The 27,806-nt window shown below is 49.0% G+C and overlaps 1 protein-coding gene across 4 annotated transcripts in view; it reads left to right on the top strand.

The window, feature by feature from the left end:
* SYNE3 (spectrin repeat containing nuclear envelope family member 3) overlaps window positions 1-23,727 on the top strand; it is a 127,013-nt gene extending 103,286 nt beyond the window's left edge. For 3 of the 4 annotated variants that reach the window (XM_018066222.1, XM_018066221.1, XM_018066223.1), the window contains exon 18: window positions 23,506-23,727. In XM_018066222.1, coding sequence (XP_017921711.1) covers window positions 23,506-23,712 — 207 coding nt within the window. In that variant the 3' untranslated portion in view covers window positions 23,713-23,727. Of the gene's footprint in view, window positions 1-172; window positions 2,666-23,505 lie in introns of those variants that run through there. The other variant, XM_018066220.1, reaches the window with a different exon arrangement.

The following is a 27,806-nucleotide window of genomic DNA, read 5'->3' as shown; positions in this document are numbered from 1 at the left end:
TTAGCCCCACTTCACAGATGGGAACACTGAGGCCGGGTGCAGTTGGAGAGTCAGTCCGGAGCCAGTGAGGCTCCTCATGTCGCCTGGGGGCCTTCCCCTCCCCTCGCCCCCCATGCCAAGCCCCGAGCCCCCAGCCCCGAGCCTGCTCATGTCTTCCACTCTGGTTTTGCAGGCCGCGCAGTGGCGAGGGCTCGGCTCTCTCTGCCGGAAGGTGTGCCGTGTGGCGCTCCCCCTGCAGCTGCTGCTCCTGCTCTTCCTGCTGCTGCTCTTCCTGCTCCCGGTCGGGGACGAGAACCGCAGCTGCTTCCTGGCCAACAACTTCGCCCGCTCCCTCACGCTCATGCTCCGCTACGACGGCCCTCCGCCCACCTAGCCCTCTTCCCCCACCAGGGGCACTCAGGGGATGCTCTTCTCCAAACTTCCAGCTGCCCCAGCCTCCTCTGGAGGATGCTGGGGGACCTGGAAACAGAGGCAGGCCAGAGCCTGCTGGGCTGCATCCATGTAAATACTATATCGATATTCTCAGAACAAAATTACTTTTTTATACAGCATTGTCTCAGTCTATTTATACTAAATGTGTACTACGTGTGACTTAGGGGATAATGCATAGCCATTTTTTTAATATGCTCTGTATGTAAATGCTCAGTATGTATCATTTCACATATGACCTCTATTTGTCATTGGGAAAATTCCCAACAGTGTTTTTGTCCAGTGGGATCTTGTAGCATTTTGGCCTTGGTCTGCAGTCAGCCCTGGAAAGCAGGGACAAGAACGTGTCGCTTGTATGGCCATCTCCTATCCAGAAACCAAGCCCCACGTCCAGATGTTCGTGAAGAGGACTCTGAGCCGTTGACGCAGAAGAACAGCGCTGGCGCTCGCTCAGAGCCCAGTGACTCTCGGTCTAGGCACAGTCAGAACAGCCATGCTCATCTAGACTTCAGAATGACCACAGACTAGATGCTGTGGGTGAGAAGCAGAAAAAGGGCTGATTCTGGGCTGGCCCAGACGCAGCAGTGAAAAATGGCAAGTGACAGAGTGAAATTAATGGAGGAAAGAAGAACTCCAAGGAGCACACCCAGAGCCAAGAAAAGCACAGCAGGGGGACCTTGGGGAGCGTGAATAGCCCAGACAGTGAGGAAGGTCCATGGTCTGAGTCTTCAGGGAGTGGTTAGGTCACGCTGCCCATGTTCTCTGCTCTGCTTGGGAATAAAATGAAGGAGAAGGAGCCTGTTGTTAAGATTCCCACGTGGAAGGATAAGCACGCTGTCTGTAGCGCCCAGGTGCCTGATAGTGCCGGAAAGATGTGTTACCTCTGTTGCACCGAGGCTGAGTTTTTCATCATCTATGGCTCCGGCTGAAGGGACAGAGGGAAGCATCTGACCCACCAGGGACCAGAGCTCGGGGGTCCAAGACAGAGAGGAGGGGTCATCTGCAGAGCTCAGCCAGCCTGGAGGGCTCTCTCCTTCTCCCAGAAGGGACTTTGGAGAAAGCTGGGTCCTCTGAGCCACGAATGTCCCACACAGGTCCCCACAAGGGACCCAGAGTCCAGGTGCCCCAAACCAGGCCCTCTCTGTAAGAGCTTGGCAGTTGGGCCCATGAGCCACCTGGGCCTTGAGGCTGGAAATATTGAATTGGCCAAAAAGTTCATTCGGGTTGTCTGTACCATCTAATGGAAAAACCCGAACGAACTTTTGGGCCAACCTAATACATCCCTTCCTCCCCCAGGGAATTCTGGAACGGTTCCTAAGTGTTTCATCACTGGATCCTATTTTCCCCAAATCAACACTAAAGTTTCCTTTTTTAAAAAATGCTTAGTGCCCACTCTTCACCAATTGATTTTGTCTGTTCAGCTATGCATCAGAGACCAAGAGGGTCCTCAGGCCTTTGAAATCAGTGTCACAGACCCAGAAAGGCCTTTAAACAGAGGGGAAGCTGAAGACCCCGGAGGGTCCAGGCCCCCATCACTGTGCTCCCCTCCCCCACACTGCCCTCTGGGCCTCAGAGGCCCAGCCTGCTCAGGGCTCTCGGCCCAGTGACTCAGGCTCCGTATAACTGGGAAGAGCTGGACACTCACGGGGCAGGAAAGTAGGGTTGCAGAGAGGAGCCCTCCAGGCCGACGTAGAAAGCGAGCTTTCCTCCAGATATTCAGAGACCAAGCCACAAGGCTATTCTCCACAGGTGGTGGCCTTCCTGGAAAATCTGGGGCTGCGTGAACCAAAGACCTCAGGCCCAGGCGGCTGAGCCCAGATGCTCACTGGGTTGAGTCGGTCCAGCCTGAGAAGGTCAGCGCTGTGGCAGGACCTTTGAACATCTCCAGGCAGGCGGAGGCCCGGAGAGGGGAAGTAACTTACCCAGAGTCACACAGCGGCGGCAGCTAAGGCCAGAGCTGATCCCGGTCGCTGCTGCCTCTGGGTGGTACCCGACTCGCTGTTGCGCCCCACCAAATCTGTAACTTCAAACAGGCTTGAGTGACATGAATTCAGTTGGGTCACATGTCCTATGTGTCAGGGAGGGAGAATCTGTAATGTGTGGGCTGGCGGGAGGAAATGAACGTATATTTTTTAAACTTTGATACCATAGAGCTTGTTTGCATAACTTTTTTTTTAAAAAAAGAGAATTGATATTTTCATTACTTTCATATAAAGACAGTTGTGATATGACATAACCATTGTGTACTGGTGCTTCTCAAGTGTCATCTCTTTTGCTTAAAAGTAGGTGCAGATAATTATGAATTTTATGACATTCTAGCTTCCTGAGGACCAACCTCGAAGAGCTTTCACGTGCCTTTTGAGAAGGGTGTCGCGATGGGACCTTCGTGCGTTTATTTTTGTCTGTCCTCTGGAGGGTGAGAGGTGGTAAGACGTGTCAAGTTCACTGCCCAGCCCAGCGGTGTGTGTCTGTGTGTGTGTGCACACGCGTGCAATGTGTGTAAGACAAGAGACAGGGAGAGAAGAAGGGAGAGAGAGAGAGAGACAAAATGATGGAGAGAAATAGAGAGGGAGGGAGAGAGACGAGGAAGATGAAGAAGAAGTGGAGAGGGAAGGGGAGGGGAAGGAAGACAGAAACACAGCGGAGCCTGATCAAAGCTGCTACCCTCCTTAGCTGTCTCTCTATCCCCTGAGGCGGGGCTCCGTGCCCCCAGGGTGGCCTTATCTGGGTGGTGCGGGGTGGGGTGGGGAGGGGTCCCTGCCTTCTCTATGAATCTATGGCTTCCCTGAGGGTCTATTATCTGTGTGTCCCACTAGGGGCAGCACAGTGACCTCCAGCAAGCCTCTTGCATCCCTGGCCCAGTCAGGACTGCAGCCTAATTCCTTCTCTCGTGGGAACTCAGCTACTGGAGTCGGGGCTCCGCCTGTTCCTCTCACTCCAGTAGTATTGTCACCCGTCTGGGTCCTCAACAGAGGAGAGGGGATGAGGTTGTGGGCGGTGGGCGCAGGATCAGCATGAAATACATGGCATCTACCCCCATGGCTGCATCCACGGCAGACATCAATAATCGACCACCAAGCCCTTCCCCTCCCCAGAGACCTCAAAGGACTTCACAGTCCTTCCCAAAACCAGTCCAGGCAGCTGCTGCCACTCACTCACATTTGTCATGTGAGAAAAACCCATTTGACATCCTTGTACCCGATCCTAGTCCCCTCAGAAAACTCTCAATTCTGGCCTCCTTTTTAATTTTAAAATTAGCGTGTCCCCAATCACTTCCCTTTAGTCTAGCCCCTAGGGGAGACAAACTAACCCCAGAAGGCAGATAATGGGCTGAATTATCACACAGGACTTTTCAGAAAAGGAGATGGAGTAGGAAATGCTAAATTGCCAGTGTTTGTATAGACTGTCTTGGTCCAACTTTTTGCCCATTTTACAGATGAGAAAACTGAGGTCCTGACAGCTCCTCCTCACCCAGTGAATTCAGAGAATTCGTTCAGGAGGTGGGGGTAGATCTCTGCACCCACTGGGTGACAGAGTGACCCTGCCCAGTGCTGAGCAAGGTGGAGCTGGAGCTCTGGTGTTAAGAGCTTGTGACCTTCGGTGAGTCACCTGCCACCTCCCAGCAGCCCCTGGTAAAAAGGGAAATTAACCCTGGAACATCCCATCCCTACTTGAAATGTTAGATATTCTGGGAAGATGATGGTGGGCTTCGGTCTTGAGGCAGAATCTCTAGAGTCAGCCACAAATGTCAAAACCTCCTCTTCTACCAACTTGGACTTAAATCAGGGGATATTGCTCATCCTTCATCCTGATAAGTCAAGAGGTGGGCAGCTGTTGGCATCATTTCCTCACTTCAGGGATGTCCTAAACAAGGTTCTGTGGCTCTCTTTTCTTTCCCTTATGATTACCTCATGGCCCAAGATGCTTGCTCTATCTCCAGATTTTTCATCTGGATTCCAGTTGGAAGAAGGGGAATGAGCTGGCTAGAAAATTTTCAGGAGCTTTCCCAGAAGCCCCATCCAGACACTACTGTTATATCTCAGAGGTCAGAACCATGTGACATGGTTCCTTAACATCTGCAAGGAGTCTGGAAATATATCCCTCCAACAAAATGGGCATCTCTTAGCAAGAACGAGGGGTTGAGTGGATTGGGGTATCACTTAGGTGTCTCTGCCCTAGTCATCTTGACCCTCTATGTCTTGGTTTCATCCTCTGTCAGCAGAACTCAGAGGCATTCATCATTGAGGGGTGAGAATGACCTTACCAACACTGCCCCCCACCTGCCTCCCCAGGTGACGGGGGACCCTGAGTCCTTCGAGTCCCTCCCCCTTTGCAAGGCGTCATAGCTTTTCCCTCCATACTCAGGACACTTCTAGACCCACTTTCTTGCAAATAAATCAAGTGCCCTTCTTGACCAGAATGTGTGCAAAGGCAACCCCCCTACCCCCAACCCCTGGGTCTGTATAGACCCAGGGATAAGCTTTTTAACACTTTTGTGTTTGAATTCAGCCCAGGAAATTTATAGTTGCTTTAATTTCTCCTGGAACATGAGTTACTCCTGGGCACAGATCCTGGAAAGAGAAGCTTTCTGAGCTTTTTTTCCAGGCTTCCCCCCACCCATTTTCCAGCTAAGCCCCCAAAAGAGAACTTGGGAGGACACACAGCGTAGGTGGCTCCCAACTTCCACCTGATGGAGTCCACGGCGCCTCCAGCAGAGGGGCAGATTCAAAAGACAGACCATCACTTCTCAGTTTCAATTATAAGAGAAAGGCCTCCTGTTTGTCAGAGTGAGAAAAAGTGGAAAACATTTTTTTTAAGATATTAAAAAGACAAAAGCTCACCATCTAAAAACAGATCTTCAGGCAGAGCACCCAGAGCCTTTGAGAATAGTCAACCTATTCAGCATCCTTCAGTGCCTGCCTTTTGGTTGTCATGGTAACAGGACAGCTGCTTACAGGTCGGTACCCAAGCACCTTGTCCAGATGGGGGCCAGGAATCCTCCAGAGGGACCTAAGTTTTCCCAAAAGGCCCTAGGCTTCCCTTCAGGAAAGTTTACTTCTAAGCTCGGCAGCCAGAGCTCAGGGAGGCAGCCCTTCTTCCTGTTCTGATGGAAATGAGAGGGAAGAAACAAACTGAAGATCTGCAAGTGAACCCTGACTTCTTCCAAAAGCCCATGGCATGAAGTCCTGGTCTTGTTCTTAGATGATGAAACCAGAGCACAGAGAGGGTTAGCAGCCTGCCCAGAAGCAACCAGCTAGTGGGCGAGTAGTCTAGTTGGGAGTTGGGCACCGTGGATGAAGGGCTCCAGGCGTGTCCTCTTCAGCCTCAGCTGCCTTTCTTTCCTTGGCAGGCCCGGGTTGCTGCTGCTTTGGCAGCCGCTTAGCTAGTTGAAGGGCTTCCCAGGTGGCTCAACGGTAATGAACCCCTCCGCCAATGCAGGAGACGCAGGTTCAATCCCTGGGTTGGGAAGATCCCCTGAGAAGACAATGGCAACCCACTTCAGTATTCTTGCCTGGGAATTCCCATGGATGGAGGAGCTTGGTGGGCTACAGTCCACGGGGTCGCAAAGAGTCGGATGCGACTGAGCATGTGTTCACGGCGGCTAGTTGAAGGCAATGTCCCAGAGCAGAACTTCTTTCCGAAGCCCACTGCCCCAGGGAGCTGGCAACACCAGGGTGACGGGCCGGGAGATGGAGGCAGGGTGCTTCCCTCCCCTGGAAAAATAGAAACAGACCACCTCTGCAGGGCAGCTGGAGGGCAGGGTCGGCTTTGGGCTGCGGCTGCCTGTAGGGCTGTTCTGATTCCTTCTACTGGAGGGAAGAAAGAGGCGTTTTCTCTGCGGAAACAGTGGCCTTGCATGTTCTAGAAGTTTCATGGGTGAGGAAGAAATGGACAGAGAAGTTTTGTGTGAACGTGGTGTGTGTGTGTACACGTGTGTGTGGGAGGCGGGAATGGGTGTGTTCTACACAGTCCTCCACCCAGAAGCACAGAGGCGCAGCCCCTGTTTCCTGCCCTGGGCTTGTGGACAACAGACCCACCAGCCCGTGGTTTCCGGGACCCTCAGGGCGACCACACTGGACCCAGGACCTGTCCCCTGATTCCAGCATTTTATGCCTCTTGAGGGGAGTCACCGGCTGTCTCCACACAAAGGGGAGGGCAGCTGACCCCTGAGGTCTCTGCCTTCTGAAAAGCTCCCTGAGGCTGGTTTGGAAACACGCATCCTCTTTTTACTGGGCTGGCACACAACCTGCTGGGAGAGGAGGGCTCCATTCACGGGGTCCTAGTTTGCCCATTTCTATCTTACTCTTTGGGTCTCTGTGTCTATTAGAAACCCGTGATGTTCAACGAGGCTAAAAAAGAACAACAGGAGATAATCATCGAAGAGCTCATGAATGCTGGCTTCTGTCCATTTTTCTGCTCTCAACCACTATTTCTTAAAGCATTTATGATCTCAGTGTATGTAGATGAGGAATGACTCTCTCTGCGTTCATTTTTCAATTATGTTTGATTTTGTAGGGCTCCTCTGAGGAAGGATCAGCTTTGATTCTTTTCATTTGCTTATGTATATTCATTCCATGTTTTCTTCCAGGAAAGGTTTAAGGCAAGATTTGAGTGTATACATGGTTAACATGGTCATTGTAGGGCTAGAAATAACCTGTTTATTGAGCATACAATCTATTTTTAACCAATAAATGGACTGGCTAATTTTTTTTAAAAAATGTATCTGGGATCCAAAGGAAGAAAGGAAGAAACCAGTGGCTGTTCATAGAATATGTTGAGCACCTAAGATGACATGAGCTTTGGAGGTATCACTATCCCTCACCCACCCACTTCAAGTCCAGAAGACCAACCCTCTCATCCCAAAACACTTGAGCCTGATAGATTTGTTAGTTTCTCTTGTCCCCCTCTCCCAAGTCAGGGCTCGGGAACCAGAGGGTCCCACACTTCCCCAGAACCCCATGTGGAGGCATCGCCACCTTCCTGCTGTGTGTCTACCATCAGTCAAATCCACAGAGGCAAAAATCAGCCCATCCTTGCCTTTGAAATCCGGTGACAGTAGCGTAGTACCGACCAGCTATTCATGTGGCCGGACTGGTCTGGTTAAGGCTGGGCGAGCCAGGTGAGGGTACGGTCAGGTGTGTGTGTGTGTGTGTATAGATGCTGTGTCCGTGGGTTTTATCGTCAAAAGCAAACTAATTTTGTATCATTGTTTACAATGTCCTACTATGTAAACAGTAGGCACAGGGACCATATTCACTCCTGTCATATTATTTGTGCTGGTGAAACACACATTTGTAACAAATTAAGCTTTCTGGGAAGGCAAGCAGAGGGGGAGCCCAGTGACTGCCTTGGAACATGTGTGTCTTATCTTGGTTCATATCAAGTCCAAAAGCAGCCAAGAGCCTCCCCTGCCTTCCCTGCTGGGGACCGAGAGGGACTCCAGGGCCCTTGGAATTCCTCCTCTGTGTTCTGTTTTAAAGTTGCGTGAAGCTTCCGTCCCCTTCCTGTTGTTCAAGCTGGAAATGGCCGTGTTCTCAAAGATGGCTCGACATTTTGGCGGTTGCTTTATGTTTCCTACAATGTATCTGCCTTATATTTGGAAATAAAAATCTCTATTTTGGCCTATGAAGCCTTATGTGGTTTCTTTTTCTGAGATTAAGGGGTGTGTCTGAAGAGGTTATAAGGAGAAAGACGCCCCGTGCGGTCAAGGCTGACTGAGGGATGAACCCTGATTTCTGGGCAGAACGAGGGCCTGGTTTATGCAGGGGTCGGGGTCAAGGCAATAGCATCTCAGTCCAGTGTGAGCATCGCATCAGCTGGGAAGCATCTTCTAAAGCTCTGCCTGCATCTCCCCAGACCTCCTGGGTCACAGGGTCAGGGATGGGGACAGGCCAAGCAAATTTTAGAAATTCCAAAATGCACGCTGACTAGAGAAGTGGCCCCACACAGATCCAGGCACAAGGAGCTAACAGAATGGCTTCTTCTAACACTGCTCCCAACGCCCTGGATCAGAGTCCCATTGTGACGGTTTGTTTAACAAACAGTTCTTAGGCTCCGGGATCTGGTTTCCTAACCCACAGTGCATTGGAAGCTGCAAGCAGAGGACACATTTTAGAATCAGGGAAAGGGCAATCTCGAGCCCATTTCCAGGAAAAGTCTTAAGAAACCGGCGAGGAAACCCAGTTGATGAAGGCTCCTAATTTAGGGCCCCAGCTTGCCAAGAAAAGGGAAAGTTACGTTCAGAATCTGCTGACAAAGGCAGAGATGTGTGTACTTCAATCTAGAACACGTTCCAGGAGAAAGATTTAAAACAGAAAGGCTAGGGCTTCCCTGGTGGTCCAGTGGTGAAGAATCTGCCTTCCAATGCCAAGAACACAGGTTCTGACCCCGCGTGTCACGGGGCAACTAGGTCCACACAATGAAGACCCAGCACAGCCGAAAGACAACACCCCCCCACCACCGCCCCGAAAAAAAAGAAAGTCTCTGCCCCTTGCATAATTTATTCCCCACATTTAAAAATCTGCCATTGTTTTAATAATGCATGTAATAGTTTTTCTAATTTGTTATCTTAAGAAATCTCCCTCACCTTTTGGGAGGAGAGAGAGAAGTGATGTGTCTGTAATCCCTCATTCCTAAAGTGCTGGAAAAAGGTAGAACCATGTTCTAGACTCTTCGTAACCTAAGCAGCATCCAGGCAGTGAATGAGAAAGACCTGGAACCTTCTAATTGAAGACTGGGTTCCATAGCACATGCCCTAGGGTTCGTTGAAATCACTCTCTGAGGTTCCCCCCACTCCGATCTTAACATGCTATACTTTAAATTTATTTTCTTGTTTTTAAAAAATGTTTGCTGAAATATAGTTGCATTATAATGTTGTGTTAGTTTCAAGTGTATAGCAGTGATTCTTTATATACATACATATATATATATATTCTTTTTTAGGCTCTTTCCCATATGATAGGTTATTACAAGACATTGAGTCCAGTTCCCTGCACTCTGCATCTGAGTTTTTGACTTGGTAGAGCAGCTCTGCAGACAAAGATCAAAGAATGGAACTGCCTGTCCTGTTTGGAAGGGGTCCTTGGTGGCCACAGGTCACCCTTGTTGAATGGCGACTAATGACAAAAGACAGGATGACTTTTCACCGTCAGATTCTGACAAGAACAAGATTTGTTTGCTACAAGGAACTTCGAACTGGAAGAAGCGAATCCACCAGGCATCTCAGGCCCCACCGGCTAAAGTCTCAGGGTAAGGCCATAGACCTCTTTTCCCTGTTTTTGGCTGTGCCGAGTGTTCGCAGCTGCACAGGCTACTCTCTGGCTGCGGTGCGTGGGCTTCTCACAGAGCCCTGGCTTCAGTAGTTGCAGCGTCTGGCCTCTAGAATGCAGGCTCAGTAGCTGTGGCACACGGGCTTTGTTACCCTGAGGCATCTCCCTGGGCCAGGGATCGAACTCATGTCTCCTGCACTGGCAGACAGATTCTTTACCACTGAACCACCAGGGAAGCCCCGGCCACATACCCTTGAACAAACCCTTACAATCATGGGGCCGGAGATATGGAAGCCTCGCTCTCCTGATCTCCTAATTAGTTCTCAAAAAGATAAAGCATATAGAAGAATATATATATATATTTGCCCCTTAGGTGAATATAGAATTGGTCATGGTGTTCCTGATTTTAAGAAGCTTTAATTTGCATAATGGAATATTATGCCGGGCCTCATATGTGGTAATTAAGCATGCTATACATGTTTATTTCTACAACAGCGGCTTCCCATCCTGGGTCAGAAGCTTCAGCGTTAAAACACTGATTCGGTGGGAAAACTAGATTCAGTCTCTTTTGTTTTAATTTCACACCTTTTGGGGAATCTAACCCACTGTGAAAGTTACATTAAACACACACATGGTTTCTAAACCTTTACAGAACTCTCTCCTACTCCTGGCTGGGTGATTAACTCATTTTTATGACTATGCTTTTTTTTCTTTTTCCCACAACCAGGCATGCTATGGAAGTAATTATCTTACCTCTGTTTTCATCTGTGGCTTCCAAGCCCAGCCGTGACATGTTTAATTGGAGAGATTCATCATCTTTCGTAGAAACCCTTTGGTGAGGACATTATTCACTACTTGGCCTTGGCCCCTTCCGTCACCGTCTCGCCAACCCTGGCTCCAACAGCTCCTGCCATGACCTTTCTCCACCCTGCTTCCCCCAATTACACATTGAGATGGGCCACTGGCTTGAAGCCTCCATCACTGGAACAGCCGTTGCCCTTACTTGTGCATCCTAGTACCTGCTCCCGGCTCCCACTTGGTCTTCATTGTGGCTTCTGCTGCCAATTTCTAACAGGAGGGCTCCTCTACCAATGGACATCAAGGGTAATTGTTCCAAATTGTCCTGCCGCATGGCCTCTCTCACGTGGAGGGTACATGTTCCCCATCCTTGAGCATGTGCAAATAATTGAGGCCCTTTTGCTTTGGAATAAGCTGACGAGATGACAAAAAGTAAAATTTTAAAAAGGAAGTCAAATGGAAGGTGGCAGCCTGGATTGCATCCTGGAGTAATCAGAGGACATTGGCCGAACACCTGATGAAATGCAAATGAAGTCTGTAGCCCTGTTAATAATACTGCCCAGTGTTAGCGTCTTGGTTTTGAAAATTTTCCCGTGTGACATAAGATGTGAGCGTTAGATGAGATCAGGTGAAGGATATATGGGAACTTTGTGCTCTTTTTGCAACTTTTCTAAAATTATTCCAAAATAAATGTTTTTAAAATATAGATATTTATGGCCTTGGAAAAAAATATGAGCATACTTTTTTGCCCTTAATGTGAATGCTTAGAATGGGGATGACTGTTCTCGGAGCAGGATTGGAGGCAACCTGATCTGCTTGGCTCTTAGCAACTGCATCACAATCTCAATCGAACTTGAGAAAGTTCTTCAATCTTCTTGAGTGATTCAAAGGGATGTGGTTGTGGGGATGAATGAGGCTATACTGAAGAGCTTGTACAGGGCTTGGCACAGAATAAACACTTAACATTGGGAGCTATTTATTCAACTCCCTTCCTAGCGGCTTCCTCAGTCATGCTAGGCAGGTTCAGAAGAGGTGTCATGTTTTAGCCATCTGAACTTGGAGTTTCTAGGATACTTAGCTTGATTCCAAAGTACTTCCCTGTAACAACTATTAGGGGTTTGGGGTGTCCGCCGTGTGCTTGCAAGTGTCCTAGAGATATTTGCTGGGGGGACTCTGGAATCAGGATTCAGTTGCAGACAATAGAATCCACTCTAATTAGTATGAGAAAGCATTCATTATGAGATATTAGGCTGATGGGGCTCAAAGAGTCAGACAGGACTTGGAGACTGAATAACAACAAAATTAGGTGGTTTGCAAAATTGTTGGGAAAAATTGAAGTAGTGGGCTGTAGTCTGAGAATCCAGGAATAGTTTTGGCCCTGGAACCTCTCTGCCTTTTCCACGAGGAAGAAAGAAGCGCTCAAGATGGTAAGAAGCTGCCAAACCAGGAAGCTACCGAGTGAAGTCTCATGGTCTCCATGCCATCCTCAGTGGCAAAACAGATACCCCCCGTCAGACTGTCTCCTCTGTGCTCCCCTTCCATACTGAGAGTTGCGCAGGAGAATCTGAATGAACAAAAACCTAGGTCACACCTAGAACCTGGCAGCAAAGGAGTTGGGAAATGTCATTTTAGCTTTCTCCTCTCTGCCTTACAGGAAGGCATCCTGCAAAGGAGTCTAATGAGTGATGAAGGAGCAAAATCCATTCGGTGCCCCGCAGTCCACACCTCTGGAGACTCCATGTCTGCACGCTCCCATTTCCATATCCAAACTTCCAAGCAGAAACCATAGCAGATATAATAAGATCACACTCCATCTAATGCAGTTACCTCTTTATGCACAGGGGCATGCTTAACAACATGTCACTAGTCAGCTTTTTTTTTTTTTTTTAATTTCTATGCTTTATCATTTTTCATAATCTTGATTTGATGTCCTGGAGGCTGAAAATTAAATTAGAAGGTTAACCATCCCACTTCCTGCCACCATGCCCAAGCGGTTCATGAGCCGGCACTGGGGTAGCTGGAGGAGGAGGCTGTGTGATGTCCACGGGATGGACCACCTTGTCCACCTGGCTATCGGGAACCTCTTTGGCATAGACAGACTTTTGGTGAACATTCCTAGACCCCACCCACACCTTTACACTCAATATCCATTCCGAAAGGGCTACCCACAAGTCTCTTCCTCCCTCCTCTTTGTTATCAATCCTCAGTCTTAAACTCTTTTCAGGCCCTTGATCATCGTTAAGTCAAGAAGACTTCCCTGGTGGGCTTCCCAGGTGGCGCTAGTGGTAAAGAACTTGCCTGCCAATGAAGGAGACCCACAAGACACAGGCTCGATTCCTGAGTCAGGAAGATCCCCTGGAGAAGGAAATGGCAATCTACTCCAATATTCATGCCTGGAGAATCCGATGGACAGAGGAGACTGGCGGGCTACAGTCTGCTGTCACAAAGAATCAAAAAGAGCTGGACTCAATTGAAATGACTCAGCACGCATGCACAGACTTCCCAGGTGGTCCGGTGGCTAAGATTCCTGCTCCCAAAGCAGGGGGCCCAGTTCCATCCCTGGTCAGGGCCACAACTAAAGATCCCACATGCCACAACTAAGACCAGGCACAGCTAAATAAATGAATAAATAAAAAAAAAGGAAAGAATATTTAAGTAAAGAATACCTAAGGTCAGGTATGAATAAAATGGTGAACAAAACACTAACCTCCTGCCCTCCTGGAGCACACTTTCTGGTGCTGGCTGTTGCATTAATCCGTGTAGATTTGTACTCCCAGTGACTTCACAAAAAAATTCAGCTCAAAGATGTACGTGGGAATCTCCCTCCCCCCCTGTCTTTCATCATCAGCTTTCCACAGGGTTATGATCCTACAGAACAATATATTCCAAGACCAAATCCTTTCCTCCTAAGACAGTTGGTCATAGGAGCCTCCAGGTGAGGCCATGGGGGAGTGGGTTGAGGGGAAGGGGGCTGTGTAGCAGGGGAAGGTGCCCTGGGGTGTGAACCACATGTATTTGGCTCAGTGACCAAACAAGGCAGTGGGCAAAGCCTGCAGGCCTGGGCACTCACCCAGGAACTGCCCCGTGGCATTGTTGCTATTCACTCATTCAGTTGTGTCCAACTCTTTGTGACCCCTTGGATGACAGCACACCAGGCTTCCAGTCCTTCACCATCTCCCGAAGTTTGCTCAAATTCATGTCCATTGAATCAGTGATGCCATCCAACCATCTCTTTGTTGCCCCCTTCTCTTTCTCCCCTCAATCTTTCCCAGCATCAGGGTCTTTTCCAGTGAGTCAGCTCTTCGCATCAGGTGGTCAAAGTATTGGAGTTTCGGTTTCAGCATCAGTCCTTCCAGTGAATATTCAGGGTTGATTTCCTTTAGGATGGACTGGTTGGATCTCCTTGCAGTCCAAGGGACTCTCAAAAGTCTTCTCCAACACCACAGTTCAAAAGCATCAATTCCTTGGTGCTCAGCCTTCTTTACGGTCCAACTCTCACATCTGTATGTGACTACTGGAAAAACCATGGCTTGACTATATGTATCTTTGTTGGCAGAGTGGTGTCTCTGCTTTTGAATACACTGCCCAGGTTTGTCACAGTTTTCCTTCCAAGGAGCAAGCATCTTTTAATTTCGTGATCCCATGGCACTTGGGTCAGACAAGGTGTGGTTCCCACTCATGGTGAGATGAAGCGGTGGGCTCCTGACCCTTGAGCAACGCCCTTGCTGTGGAATTTGCCTCCATCTTGTGCTCCTGGGACGCAGCCCCTCCTATGACAACGCTCTGTGATAGAGCTTCCTATACGTGGGACCTGACGCTCCATCTCTGAAAACCAATTTGTGACTATTGTTCTGCACCTTCTCACGCAACACCTACACTTGCTCTTGGTTTCCTGTTTCCATCTCTCTTCCATCAGTTCCTCTGACCCTGCTGTCTTTGCTCCAGTTTTTTCCTTTCTTTCTTTTTGGCCTTGCGGCATGTGGAATTTTAGTTCCCCGACCAGGGATTGAACTTGCACCCCTTGTATTGAAAATATGGAATCTTAACCACTGGACCTCCAGGGAAGTCCCCTTTGCTCCCGTTTCTGGTTCCATAAATTCAGATTTGTTTTGATGCTCATATCCTCCAAAACAGGGACTGGCCTGTGAGTCAATCTCAGTTAATGGTTTAAAAATTTTTTAGTAGTTATATGTTTAAATGGTTATATAAGTTAACATGTAATACCTATGTAACATCTTCAAGTTTGCCTCTTAGCCTATCAAAGTCTACAATATTTCCTATTTGGCCTTCTGGGGAAGCATTTGTCAACCCATGCTCATGGTATTGCTTGCACAATTTCCCACCCAGGCACTCCATGTATTTGAGCTGTTCACCATCGCCACCACCCACCTCCTGCCATACACACAACCAGTTTCCCTGGCAGGCTGGCCTTGACTCCCTTGAAGGGGATCAGGGAAAAAGCACATTGGACGGGGTGTCAGGAGAAATTGCTTCCAGCCCCCAGCAATGGCCACTAACTTGCTTTGCGACTCTTGGTTAACTCAAGTAGCTCTTTTGCTCCTCCATTCCCTCGCTGTCGAGTGGGGAGTTCAGGAGTGAATGACTCTGGAGACTGCCCACAGCAGCGTTGGCTCTTTTCAAACCATTGACCACGTCCTCCCAAGGAACACATGGAGAGAACAATGCACCAGGTAGGGCTGAGAAACCACAGGATGGAGCCCATGATTCATCCTTTACGCTGGGACCGGGGACGAGGAGCCATGGAGGCTTGGGTGCATGCCCACACAGACACACACGCTACACACACATGATACCTGCACACACTTGCATATATGCTCAACATACACCTGCAGGCAGCATGCACATGTCACACACACCAAACACACACCTGCACACATACAGACACACTCACACCACACCCAGACATCACAGACAGACACACAGACACACAGAGGCAGACACATCACACTCAGAGGCACACCCCGCACCACGAATGCACAGACCCACAGAGACACATGTGACTTTTCATGGGTCGTTAAACAGGGAGCTCCCCCCACCCCTGCTGTTCTGGGGCATATCCATGGGGAGCCCTCCTTGACTCCTGGCTTGATTAAGTCAGGTCTTCAAGAAACCAGAAAATTAAATTTGGGGCCATTTCGCTGTTCCGGATATTGTGCATAATTTGAGGATTATTCTGGGCAAGGAAAAGAGAATGAACTTTCTCTTTTTAAAAACTGGGCTTGAAAAGGAAAACCCTGTTGTGAGGGTTAACGAGTGTGCTGGTGGGTGAGGTCAGGAGGGATGGGGCCAGAGAGCCATAGCTGAGCACCAACCAGACCTGTTGGGGTCAGGTCAGTAATGCAGGGGCTATAAAGAGAGATTGCATTTAATTAAAGAAACATCTTCTTACAATCTTGGTTTTGCTGAAACGCATGTCCAACTGAGACCAAATACCCAGGGGGCCAAACACAAATTGTGTAGCTGGGGTTGCTAGAAAACCTCCCATGAGTTACCTTTTAACACGTGTCAGAACCCGAATTTATCCAGAAGTTGGGGGAAAGGAGGGAGGGAGCCCTTCATTTGATGCGTCCTGCATACCATAGGCGGAGAAGGCAATAATACCCCACTCCAGTACTCTTGCCTGGAAAATCCCATGGACGGAGGAGCCTGGAAGGCTGCAGTCCATGGGGTCCCTGAGGGTCGGACACAACTGAGAGACTTCACATTCACTCTTCACTTTCATGCATTGGAGAAGGAAATGGCAACCTACTCCAGTGTTCTTGTCTGGAGAATCCCAGGGACGGGGGAGCCTGGTGGGCTGCCGTCTATGGGGTCGCACAGAGTCAGGCACGACTGAAGTGACTTAGCAGCAGCAGCAGCAGCATACCATAGGCTTGCTGCTGCTGCTGCTAAGTCGCTTCAGTCGTGTCCGACTCTGAACGACCCCATAGACGGCTGCCCACCAGGCTTCCCCGTCCCTGGCTTAAGAAGATGAGAATGAAATACTCGCAGCTTGTTGGGGACTTTTATGCACATTGCTTGGTTCTTCCAATAGACATCAAAGTTATGACTGTGTCTAACCCCCAGGCCATTGACCGGGTGTAGGAGTAAGAACAAGGCCTAAAGGATAATAGAGCAGAATTGGAGAATCTTGAGCAAGATCTCTCAGCCCAGAGGTGCTTGAATGACTGCCCAAAGCACTGTGATAAGAAGCACTCTGAGGGTGTAATTGAGCAAAGAGCTCCAAGTGCTCTTGGTGTGGTCTCTCACGGTGGCAGTGAGGGGTTGGGGAGTTGGGAGGTGCTGGGGGCCGCGGAGGGGGCACCCATGCTGGATTGTTTCCTTTAGCCTTAGTTTCTTTATCTGTAAAAGTGAAGAGCTTGCCTTCCATCTGAGCTCATAAACTCACACACCGATAGAACACAGAGCGGAAGCCCAAGTGAGAGGCTAAAAAAGCATAAAATATATCATGAAGGAAGCTTCTGGGGACGCTGTCCCGTTGTTGTCATGTGGGTACCCAAGCTTTGGGTTCCTGAGTCGGACAGTTTCGAGATCGTTGAAGATTTCAGATTTTAACTTAAGAAATGGGTTAAACTAGACCATTGTCTTATATTGTAGTATGAGTTGATGGTCTTTGATGGCCATCAATTTCTGCAGTTTCTTTGAACTACAGAAATAAGCATTTAGTGTGGAGCATCTTGTCTTGACTTTGAAATATTGCAGAGACACAGCATTGTATCTCTCTCTCAGCCCTTACTTGAGCAAACACAAGTAAATACCAGGGAAGCCCCAAATACAGCTCCATAATCTTTCTAAAAATAAAGCAATTTATCAGGAGTCTGACTACTTTCCCAACCTTTTGTTATTAACCTGTTTATGGATCTTATATTTTTCAGAGTTAAGATGTATTTTTGGTATGTGGCCACTGGTAAGAAGCTTAGTCATAAAAAGTGAAAAAAAAAGATTCCAGATCTTAAAGTTAAAAAAAAAAACACAACACTATTTTTAAATGGCAATTAATTTGAATACTTAAAAAATACCTGTGCAAGCTGTGTGTGTGTGTGTGTGTATTTTGGCTGGATATGGCCCCAGGCCTTTGCTTTACCACCTTTGGTCTTAATGGTCCCAAAGATTCCTTTCAGCTCAAAACTTGCAGAGCCACAGACCGCGTGCATGTGATATGTTTCTTAGTGGACCCGCTGTTCTAAATCTGTCCCACATCCCCTTGGCCTGATTCAATCTAAGCACCTACTCTGGGCCCACCAGCAGGCTTTTACATATTTTATTGCACTCGAGCTTCACGATAACTCTCCCTTTTTTGTGGCAGAAGACAGGCTCAGAGAGGGTACAGACTCGCCCAAGGTTGCACTGCACGTAACAAAATTAAAATTCAGTCCTTGGTGATTTTTCAAGCTCTTGGCATTTTTAGGGTGGAAATTCCCTGACATAGCACTAGCAGAAAAACACTCTCTAACACGGATAACTACACAAAGCCACTGAGGGCACGGACCCAATGTCTCCTGTAGATCCACTGTGCGTTTCCAGTGCTCAGAGGATTGTAACTTGATCCTCTTCAGGAAGGATAACCCTGCAGGCGTTATCAGGGCTGAGTGGGTATCAGAGGCCCCTGGGTGAGCAGTCCCTTGGCTGACTTCCAGCCCATAAATTGTCCTAAATGGCCTCCTGGTTTTGGCTGTTGGTGGAGGGTGGGAGATGGAGAGGCCCTGAGAGGCAGTATCTTTCCCATCTGTTCCGCATTATGACGCTGTTAAATATTTCATGCTCTCCATTGTCCCAACAAACACAAACAGAACTAATCTCTGTGCTTAAGCTTCCTTGACTGACATTGCCCGTGATTAAACAACGTACTTACTTTCCCATAACTGGGGAGGACTGGTTCTTCAGGAGGTTTGGAAGGGAAATAGGTTCTCACTCACAAAGCAGAGTGAGAATCCTCCTCATGCTGACAGGGTAGAAAAAAGTGACATCTCTAAAGATGAGGGTGGGGATGAGAGAGGCTTTGCAACTGTTTCTGCCTTGGAGATGAGACCGAGAGGAGACAAAAGGTTTTCTGGATGTCCATTTATCCACTCATCCATCTATCCATCTGTTTATCCATTCATCCATCCATCCATTTATTTATCCAGCCAGCCAGCCATGCATCATTTTATCCTTATTGCTGCCAGGGAGCCACAAGCCAAGGGATGTACGTGGCCTCTAGAATCTAGAAAAGGCAAGGAATTGATTCTCCCCTAGAATCTCCAGAAGGAACACAGCCCTGCTGACACCTAGGTTTTAGCTCCATTTTCGGACTTTTTATTAGCTTTTGCAAGATTATTAAGATAACTTTTAAGATAATGAATCCATCTTATTTTAAGCCACTAAGTATGCAGTGGGGCTTCCCTGGTGGCTCAGGTGGTAAAGAATCTGCCTGCCATGTGGGAAACCTGGGTTTGATCCCTGGGTTGGGAAGATCCCATGGAGGAAGGCATGGCAGCCCACTCTAGTATTCTTGCCTGGAGAATCCCTATGGACAGAGGAGCCTGGCGGGCTACAGTCCATGGGGTCTTGAAGAGTCGGACTGAGCAACTAAGCCCAGCACAAGTACGTGGTAGTTCGTTACGCAGCCACAGGAAAGTAAATCACAGCCTCACAGGAGCATTAAGTGAGCTAATAGATAAAAAGCACAGTGCTGTCACAGAGCAAGTACTCATAAAATAGTTTCTCTTGTTATTATTGTTACCACTCTTAGGACTGCTGTCCTCTGAGGAGCCCTCAGCCTAGTCGGGGACAGGAACACGTGCCTAACTTGATAAACCCTGGATAAAGGGAAGATAAAGAGAAGCCCCAAACGGTGAGTGAGGCTGCAGAATTGCTGTCTGAGACTGCCCATGGGCGCTCCAGAGCTACAGAAGGACAAGGGGGTGCCTTACCCTTTCATCCTAATGTCATGGGCGGCATCTGAGCATCTTAGTCTGATCCAGAGCAGATCACAGGCCTGATGGAGATAAGAGCTCTGCGTGCTCTCCAGGGGTAGGGGCCAGGGGCTTCATTCTGAGCAAATCATCTTTCCACACTCCCTGCAGTTTCCAATCTGCTCCCTCAGGCTCTGACATATTTAAATCACCTTTAATCCTCAAAATAATCCTCTTTTGTTTCCTCAGCACCATTTTTGTTTCCAAGTGGAAATAACAGTTGTTTTTTGTTTTTTTTTTCTGATTGAAAAATGTGATGCATGATCGTTGAAACAAATCTGGTAGACAAAGGAGGTACAATTCTGATATTTTCTAAAATGCTATTAATACTTGCTATAGATAGGTGGAGCATCCCGAATCGTCACTCTACCCTTGTCCCCTCCCTCTGGTGTGTCATTTATCAGGACCCTCCCACTCCCGCTCTGGGTGGGTTGCTGTCCATGCCTTGCCGGGTGATGTGTTTGACCACTGAGATGATAGCGGATGTGACAGAAAGCGGAAGCTTGGAAGTGCTTGAACTCTTCCATGTCCGTGGGAACATGTCTAGGCTAGCCGGCTGGAGGATGGGAGTCTTGTGGCCAGGGTCCTGCATGGTTCCAGTTGACAGTCAGCTGACGTTGGACCTGTGAGTAAGCCCAGCCAGAACCAGAACTGCCCAGCTGAGCCCAATCTAAGTCGCTGACCCCACATATTCCCTGACTATATAAATACTTATTGTTTTGAGCAGTTGGATTTGGGGGGCGGTTTGTCATGTTCCTTTATTGTTGTAATAGATAACCGAATCAGAATAATAGGGCTTCCCTGGTGGCTCAGATGGTAAGCAATCTGCCTGCAATGCAGGAGACCTGGGTCTGATCCCTGGGTCGGGATGATCCCCTGGAGAAGAGGATGGCTACCTGCCCAGTGTTCTTGCCTGGAGAATTCCACCGGAGAGTAGCCTAGTCCATGTGGTCACAAGGAGTCGGACATGACTGAATGACTAACATTTTTACTTTCACAGAATAATAATTACAACAACTTCCAATGACACGTACCAAGGATTTATTACATGCTGGGCTCAGCACTAAATCCTTTTTAAACATCAGTGTTTCTTACTGACACACCTGGGTGAGAATCCTCTCGCAGCTTTTAGAATGTCCCAGAGTCCCAACTTAGCTTTACTTAATAAGAGGGGGAAAAAAAAATACTGAAGGGGCCTGGGAACCTATATTTTAGCCATCTCTCCCTGATTCCTGTGCATCCTAACCTCTAGAAACCATTACCACTCATTGTCTCATTTCAGTTTCACAGACTCCCTCCACGCAGAGATCTTCTTGCCTACTTTACAGAGGGGGAAGTGAGGCTCAGAGAAATGAAGTTTGCAAGTCTGAGGTGGAGCCAGAACTTGAACCCATGTGTTACGACAGTCAAAGACAGGCTTTCCATTAGTCAGCACACACCACTCTGTGGTTAAAGCCTGAATCCCACCCTCTGCCTGACATTTGGGGCCCACATGGTGGCTCAGACGGTAAAGAAGCCGTGTGCAAAGCAGGAGACCCAGGTTTGATCCCTGAATCATAAAGATCCCCTAGAGGAGGAAATGACAACCCACTCCAGAATTCTTGTGTGGAGAATCCCATGGAGAGGAGCCTGGCAGGCTACAATCCATGGGGTTGCAAAGAGTCAGACACAACCTAGCGACTAACCCTTTGTTTTCTGGGGACCAGGGATAACTGTTGTTCTGGGTCCCCTTGAACCTGGACCTGCTCCGGACAGAAGTGAGAAATGTCAGGGGATTGATGAAGTCAACTTTCTTTACTGAAATGGAAGTTGTTGCTAAATAAAAGCATAAATTTTTAATTACGTATCGTGACTCCCCCCTGCATAACAATTTGGAGTCTAGATTCAATACAAACCAGGCTTAACATAAGCTCAGCCCCTGGGTTCAGTCCGTGCCTCCCTGACTGAAGGCAGCTGTGCCCTTCCTTCAAGGCTGGCTTCCCACGTCTGCCCTGAAGAGAAGAAGCCTTTTACTGATTCATCCCTCAGCCATGGTGCTTCTAGGCGACGAGCAGCACCAGGCACCTGTCCGCAGCCTTCCTTCACCACTAATGGATTTGATGCTAAAACTCTCACCTCTTTGCTATGAAAGACCCTTTGAGAAAACAGCTCCCACTGTCTGAGGTGAGAGGTGCTGGGGGCATGGTTTCCTCCTGCCATTGGCTGCTCCTCATGGCTCCCCAAACAGCAAGTTTTAGGGAATATTTTGAACCATCTTCTCATCACGTAGAGCTCTCTGCCAAGATTTTCCCTCTTCTAAGTTCAGGGCAGAAGAGAGGCAGCCACGATCCCCAATCTCTGCCTGGTGTGCAGTGGGTGGAGTTGGGGCGGGGAGGGCTACCTCTGGCCGGACCAGGATGCTTTTCTGACCCGAGGACTCTTCTCTCTGAGGTGTTTCTTGCCCATGAAATGGTTGTTGGTAGCAGATCAGTTCTCAGGAAAGTTCTCTAGCACTCCCTCCCTCCTTATTTCGAGCTTCCTGTTTCCTTCTCCTTCTAAACACTTGAAAGACAGCAGAAGAACCGTGAAACAAATTCCATGGAGGTTTCTCCAGCTGGGTGGGACAGTGAAATGGTCTCAAATGTTAGCCTTTGAGAGGCCGGAGGTTGCCTTTGGGTGGCTGGCGTGTTGGGGGCGAGAGGGCGACAAGACGTAGAGATGGAAGGAAACGGCCAGGTCGTTAGGGAAGGCCAGGCCAGTAGGAAAGTGACAAACAGTGAAACAAATGGACAGAAGACAACAACAGTGATGGAACAGCTAATTCTTTGTGCTCACCATGCCAGGTATGTGTATTAACTCAGCCGATCCCCAAATGCCTCTATGAAGTAGGCACTGTTACTATTCCCATTATACAGATCACAAAACTGAGGCTGTCTTGGTTCCTGCCCAAGTCTAAGCTCCGTCTTCTAGCCTTTTCTTATTTTTAAGGACTGTTCCTCTACCTCTGCTCTATCTCTCCTACACGTGGCCTCTGGGGGACGTTAGCCAGAACTGACTCCCGTCTGTGCCACCAAAGGTCCTAACCAGTGTGGGGCCACCTGAAGAGCTGCCACTTGTTCCCATGGTTGGATCTGTGTTTACTCTGTAGTGTCTGGGTCTGCCCCCGCCAGATTCCAGACCTGTTCAGTCTTCCGGTTCAACCAAGGACAGTACTCACCCCACCCCTATCCCCCACCCTGGGAACATTTGCAATACCTATCTGGAGACACTTTTAGTTTTCATAACTGGGGACATTGTATCACGGAGTATTATGGGCATCTAGTGTGTGTAGGTCAGGGATGCTGCCAGACACCCTTCAGTGCCCAGGATGGCATCCTATGACAAAGCCTTGAGTGTTAACAGCGCCAAGGGTGAGGAGCTCTGCTCCTGCCTGCCTTGTATCTGATCCCTAGTGTGAGGGTCTGACTTCTAAAGCCCCTCTTCTTTTTAGATCCCATTTGTGGCCACCTGCTCCCCGTCACCCTCGCCACATGCCGTGGACCATGTGGACATCCTCTCACCATCCCCAGTGGGTTCCCTCTGGGCCCACCTGCCCCCAGTTCCAAGCTTGCCACCTGGGCTTGATGGCTCCTAGGTCTTGGCCAAGACCAGCTGCAGTCACCAGAATCTTTTTGTTCAGTCACTCGGTCGTGTCCAATTCTTTGAGACCCCATGAACTGCAGCACACCAGGTTCACTGTCCTTTACCATTTGCCAGAGCGTGCTCAAGCTCACATCCATGGAGTCGGTGATGCCATCCAACCATCTCCATTTGCCCAGACACAGAACAGACCGCCCCGCCCCCCGACCAAGACGGAGGCCTTCTCCCTCCAGGACGCGGTGTCCAGCTCAGATGGTACACCACCCACCCCTCCTGCTGCAGCCACTCGCTTCCCAGGCATCCAGAAGCCCAGTTCCCTGGAGCTCTGGTGTGGGGGCGAATCTGGCGGTAGAATGAAAAGGCTCGCTGACCCATGCCTAAAAATAAAAATATTATCCAATTGTCATGTCTTACAGACCGAGCGCCTGACGCAGAAGGCAAACCCATGGCAACCAGATAAACACGCTGAAAACCTTTTGTCTTGGGTGGATCAGCATGCATCTCAGCTGGGCCTTCTGGAGCTGGAGCCAGGATGGGCGTCTCTGCAGCTCTCTGGTTTCTGGGTTTGGGCGGGACTGCTATGTGTGCGTGGGAAGGAGAGGGCATTGGGTCCCCTCAGCTGATCCTATTTGTTGGCAATTCCACTGCTTGGAAGTGGATTTCCATTAGAACAGGGAGGACCTGGATTGCAAACATGGACACTCCATTTGCATTTCCAGTTAAAGAGACCCTCTTCATTTTTTATGAGCTTCAAAGGTGGAGCTAGTGGTAAAGAACCCGCCTGCCAATGCAGGAGACATAAAGAGAGGTGGGTTCAATCCCTGGGTCAGAAAGATCCACTGGAGAAGGGTACAGCAACCCCTTCCTGTATTCTTGTCTGGAGAATCCCTTGGACAGAGGAGCCTGGAGGGCTACAGTCCATAAGATCACAAAGAGTCAGATGCGACTGAAGTGACTTACCGCGCACACACACTTCCCTTTTATACTCGTGGGATTATTTGGGCTCTGGACTAGCCAGACAGAACTCCCTCTTTGTTCCTCCGAACACTTCCCTGCCTTAAAGTCTTTCTTCTGTTCATTGCCTTGTCCAACACATTCTTCCCTGCCATCTCTATGCGGCTGACCCAAACTCCCCATCCAGTTAAAATGTCGCTTCTTCCAGGAAGGATTTCAAGATTTTTTTCCCCCCTGTGCCAGCTCCACCCCAAACATTTGCAGGCAGCCAATCCTTTATCCTCCCAGGCTTCCCAGGGTGCTTTATCAGTCTTTATCCTGTGTTCCTTATCTCAGCAGGATGGAGCCAGGCCAACCAACTCAAATCCCAACTCTGCTCCTAAGTGGTGGTACGACCCAGAACACTGAACCTCTCCATGTCTTAACTTTGTTCCCTGTAACATGGACCTGACCTACCTGGCAGGGCTGTTGTGGTTTTAAAACTGCAAAAGGTAAGGAATTGCCTGCACACAGCAGCACCCCAAAAATGCCAGTTGTCAGTAGCAGCACCTTCAGGCAGAAAGAGTATGTGTTCTGCAGTCAAACTTGGGTTTGGGGCTGGCTTCATTGCTCAGCGGCTTTTAGCAATTAAATTGTCCACCCCCTAAAATTATCTTGAGGTCCTAACCCCCAGTACCTCTGAATGTGACCTTTTTTTTGGGAAATACGGTCATTGTAAATGCAATTAACTAAGATGTGATCACAAAAAGGGTAGGATAGGTGTTTTTTTTTTGTTTGTTTTTTTACTGCACCAGGCTGCATGTGGAATCTTGTTTCTTGACCACAAGTCGAACCTGGGCCCCCTGCATTGGGAGTGCAGAATCTTAACCACTGGACTGCCAGGGAATTCTCAAGGGAGAGTTCTTAATCCATATGCCTGATGTCTATAAGAAGACGATGTGAGGACACATGAGAAGATGGCCCTGTGACGATGGAAGCAGAAGTTGGAGTCAGGCGTTTACATGCTAAGGGATGCCAAGGGTGGCTGGAAACTCCCCAATGCTTGGAAGGAGGCAGGGAACAGATTCCCCCTCACAGCCCTGCCAACACCCCAGTTTTAGACCTCTGGGCTCCTCAACTCTATGAGAATGTATTTCTGTTGTTTTAATCCACCACTGTGTGTTGTCCTTTGTGACAGCAGCTCCCAGACACTAAGATGATGATATTCACCTCTCAGCTTTGGTCCCTCCGCTGTAACCCAGCACTTAGATGTGAAAGCTCCGGGGATCTAGGAGATCCTGACTTAATATTCATGGAATCTGGACTCAACCACCTTCAGAAAAAGGGAAAACAGAGGTGAGGAGACATGTGTATTCCCAGCCCAGACTAAAGAGAGATCGAGTGAGAAATCTAGTCAGCAGTGTCAGCTGTTGCATTTCTGCATTTACACCCGGGAGACTTCCAGTAGTCATGAATGGATGTGAGAAGTGGGCCATAATGAAGGCTGAGCTCCTGAAACCATCACAACAGTGTTAATTGGCTATGCTGCTGCTAAGTCACTTCAGTCGTGTCCGACTCTGTGCGACCCCATAGATGGCAGCCCACCAGGCTCCCCCGTCCCTGGGATTCTCCAGGCAAGAATACTGGAGTGGGTTGCCATTTCCTTCTCCAATGCATGAAAGTGAAAAGTGAAAGTGAAGTCACTCAAGTCGTGCGACTCTTAGCGACCCCATGGACTGCAGCCCACCAGGCTCCTTCATCCATAGGGTTTTCCCAAATACAAAATAAAAAGTTCAAAAGAAAAAAAAAAAAAGGAAATTGTGTGCCAAAGAATTGACATTTTCAAATTGTGGTTCTGGAGAAGATTCCCTTGGACTACAGGGAGATCAAACCAGTCAAATCCTAAAGGAAATCAACCCTGAATATTGGAAGGATTGTTACTGAAGCTATAGCTCTAATACTTTGGCCACCTGATGTGAAGACTCATTGGGAAAGACCCTGAAGCTGGGAAAGATTGAAGGCAAAAAAGACTGAAGGGGGCAGAAGATAAGATGGTTGGATAGCATCGCTGACTCAATGGACATGAGTTTGAGCAAACTATGGGAGTAGTGAAGGACAGGGAAACCTGGCCTGCTGCAGTCCGTGGGGTCACAAAGAGTCCGACACAGTTTAAGGACTGAATAACAACTTTTTGGAGGTGGGCGATGTCCCAGCACACTCACTGGACAAGAAGATAGAAAAAGAACCTGCCAGATAAAGTACAGATAGACCGGAAAGGTGAAGAAGGGGAATAAATACCACTGAAAACTCAGGAGTCCTGCCAACCTCCACCCCCAGACGAAGTGGCAAAGAGGTCATCTCCTGTTTCTATTCACCCAGCATCTCTTCCCACGATCCTATTCTTAAAATAATCGTCCTTCTATGAACAGCTCTGTCCTCCAGGCGCGTGAATCTAGCACAGCTGTCAATCACCCCGCTGTGGGCATGTGACCCAGGCCTGCGCAATCAGCGCCTCCCAGCTCTCTGGCCATAGTCAGGTCATGCTACGAGAAAGGCAGGTGACCCAGTTTGCCCAGCCCCCAGCTGGGATTCTCCATAGGGAGGCTGGAGGGAGAAGGCCTCCTTAACCTCGCTCGAGATGGCTGAGCCGAAATGACCCTCACCTGGAGCTTTCTGCAGTCACGATCCGTTCCCTCCACTGGGCGGAGCAGTTCACCTGGAAAAGAAAAACTAGGCTCCACACAGGGGCGTGTGTGTGTGTGTGTGTGTGCGCGCGCGCGCGCATGCACGTGCATGCACGTCCCTAGGCCAGCCCCATTCACAGACTGTTACACAGGCCAGTACGTCTATCTCCATTACTTTTCTGTTTCTGGCTGCGCTGGGTCTTGGTTGCTCAGCGGGCTTTTCTCTAGATCTGGCAAGAGGGGGCTCCGCTCTAGTCGTTGCAATGGCTTCTCGAGTTGCGGAGCACAGACTTAGGGGTCAGTAGCTGGGGCCCCCGGGCTCTAGAGTGCAGGCTCAATAGTTGTGGCGCATGGCCTTAGCTGTTCGGCGGCACGTGGAACCTTCCCGGACCAGGGATTGAACCTGTGGCTCCTGCACAGGCAGGCAGACTCTTTACCACTGAGCCACCAGGGAAGACAGTCTTCACGATGACTTTAGCCAGTTTGAGCTGAGATTCTGCCACCCACCGTGAGAAAGTCCTGCTCCACCCAGGAGGGCTGGTGGACAGGCAGAGGATCATCAGGGAGGGCTCCAGACCTGCCCTGGGGAGATCCAAGGAAGAAAGGTTGCATCTCCCAGGGGAACTGCAGGGCATGGGTTTGTCTGGGGGTGTTTGGGGTAAATCTCAGGAGAGGGGCTTTTCTGAACTGCCCCTGGTAATCCAGGAGGCCTCCAGCCTATGCTCTGGAAGTCCCTCCCAGAATTGCTGCCTCCTGCTCCCATGCTGGGCTTTTGCCCTCACTGCCAGCTTAGGGACCATGGAGAGGAAATGCTGGCTAATTGGCTATCTGAAGCCAGATCCAGAGTACAGAGGGAGGCATTTGGCCCCAGACTAGAGGAGGGACAAACCTAGATAGTGTATTAAAAAGCGAAGACATCACTTGGCCGACAAAGGTCCGTAAAGTCAAAGCTATACGTACGGATATGAGAGTTGGACCGTAAAGAAGGCTGAGTACCGAAGAATTGATGCTTTCAAACTGTAGAGCTGGAGAAGACTCCTGAGAATCCCTTGGACAGCAAGGAGATCAAACTAGTCCATCCTAAAGGAAATCAACCCTGA

This window comes from Capra hircus, chromosome 21 (genome assembly GCF_001704415.2).
Source record: "Capra hircus breed San Clemente chromosome 21, ASM170441v1, whole genome shotgun sequence".
In the NCBI taxonomy this organism is placed as follows: Eukaryota; Metazoa; Chordata; class Mammalia; order Artiodactyla; family Bovidae; genus Capra; species Capra hircus.
The sequence above is the reverse complement of the archived record's forward strand: the minus strand, read 5'-3'. Positions and strand labels throughout refer to the sequence as shown.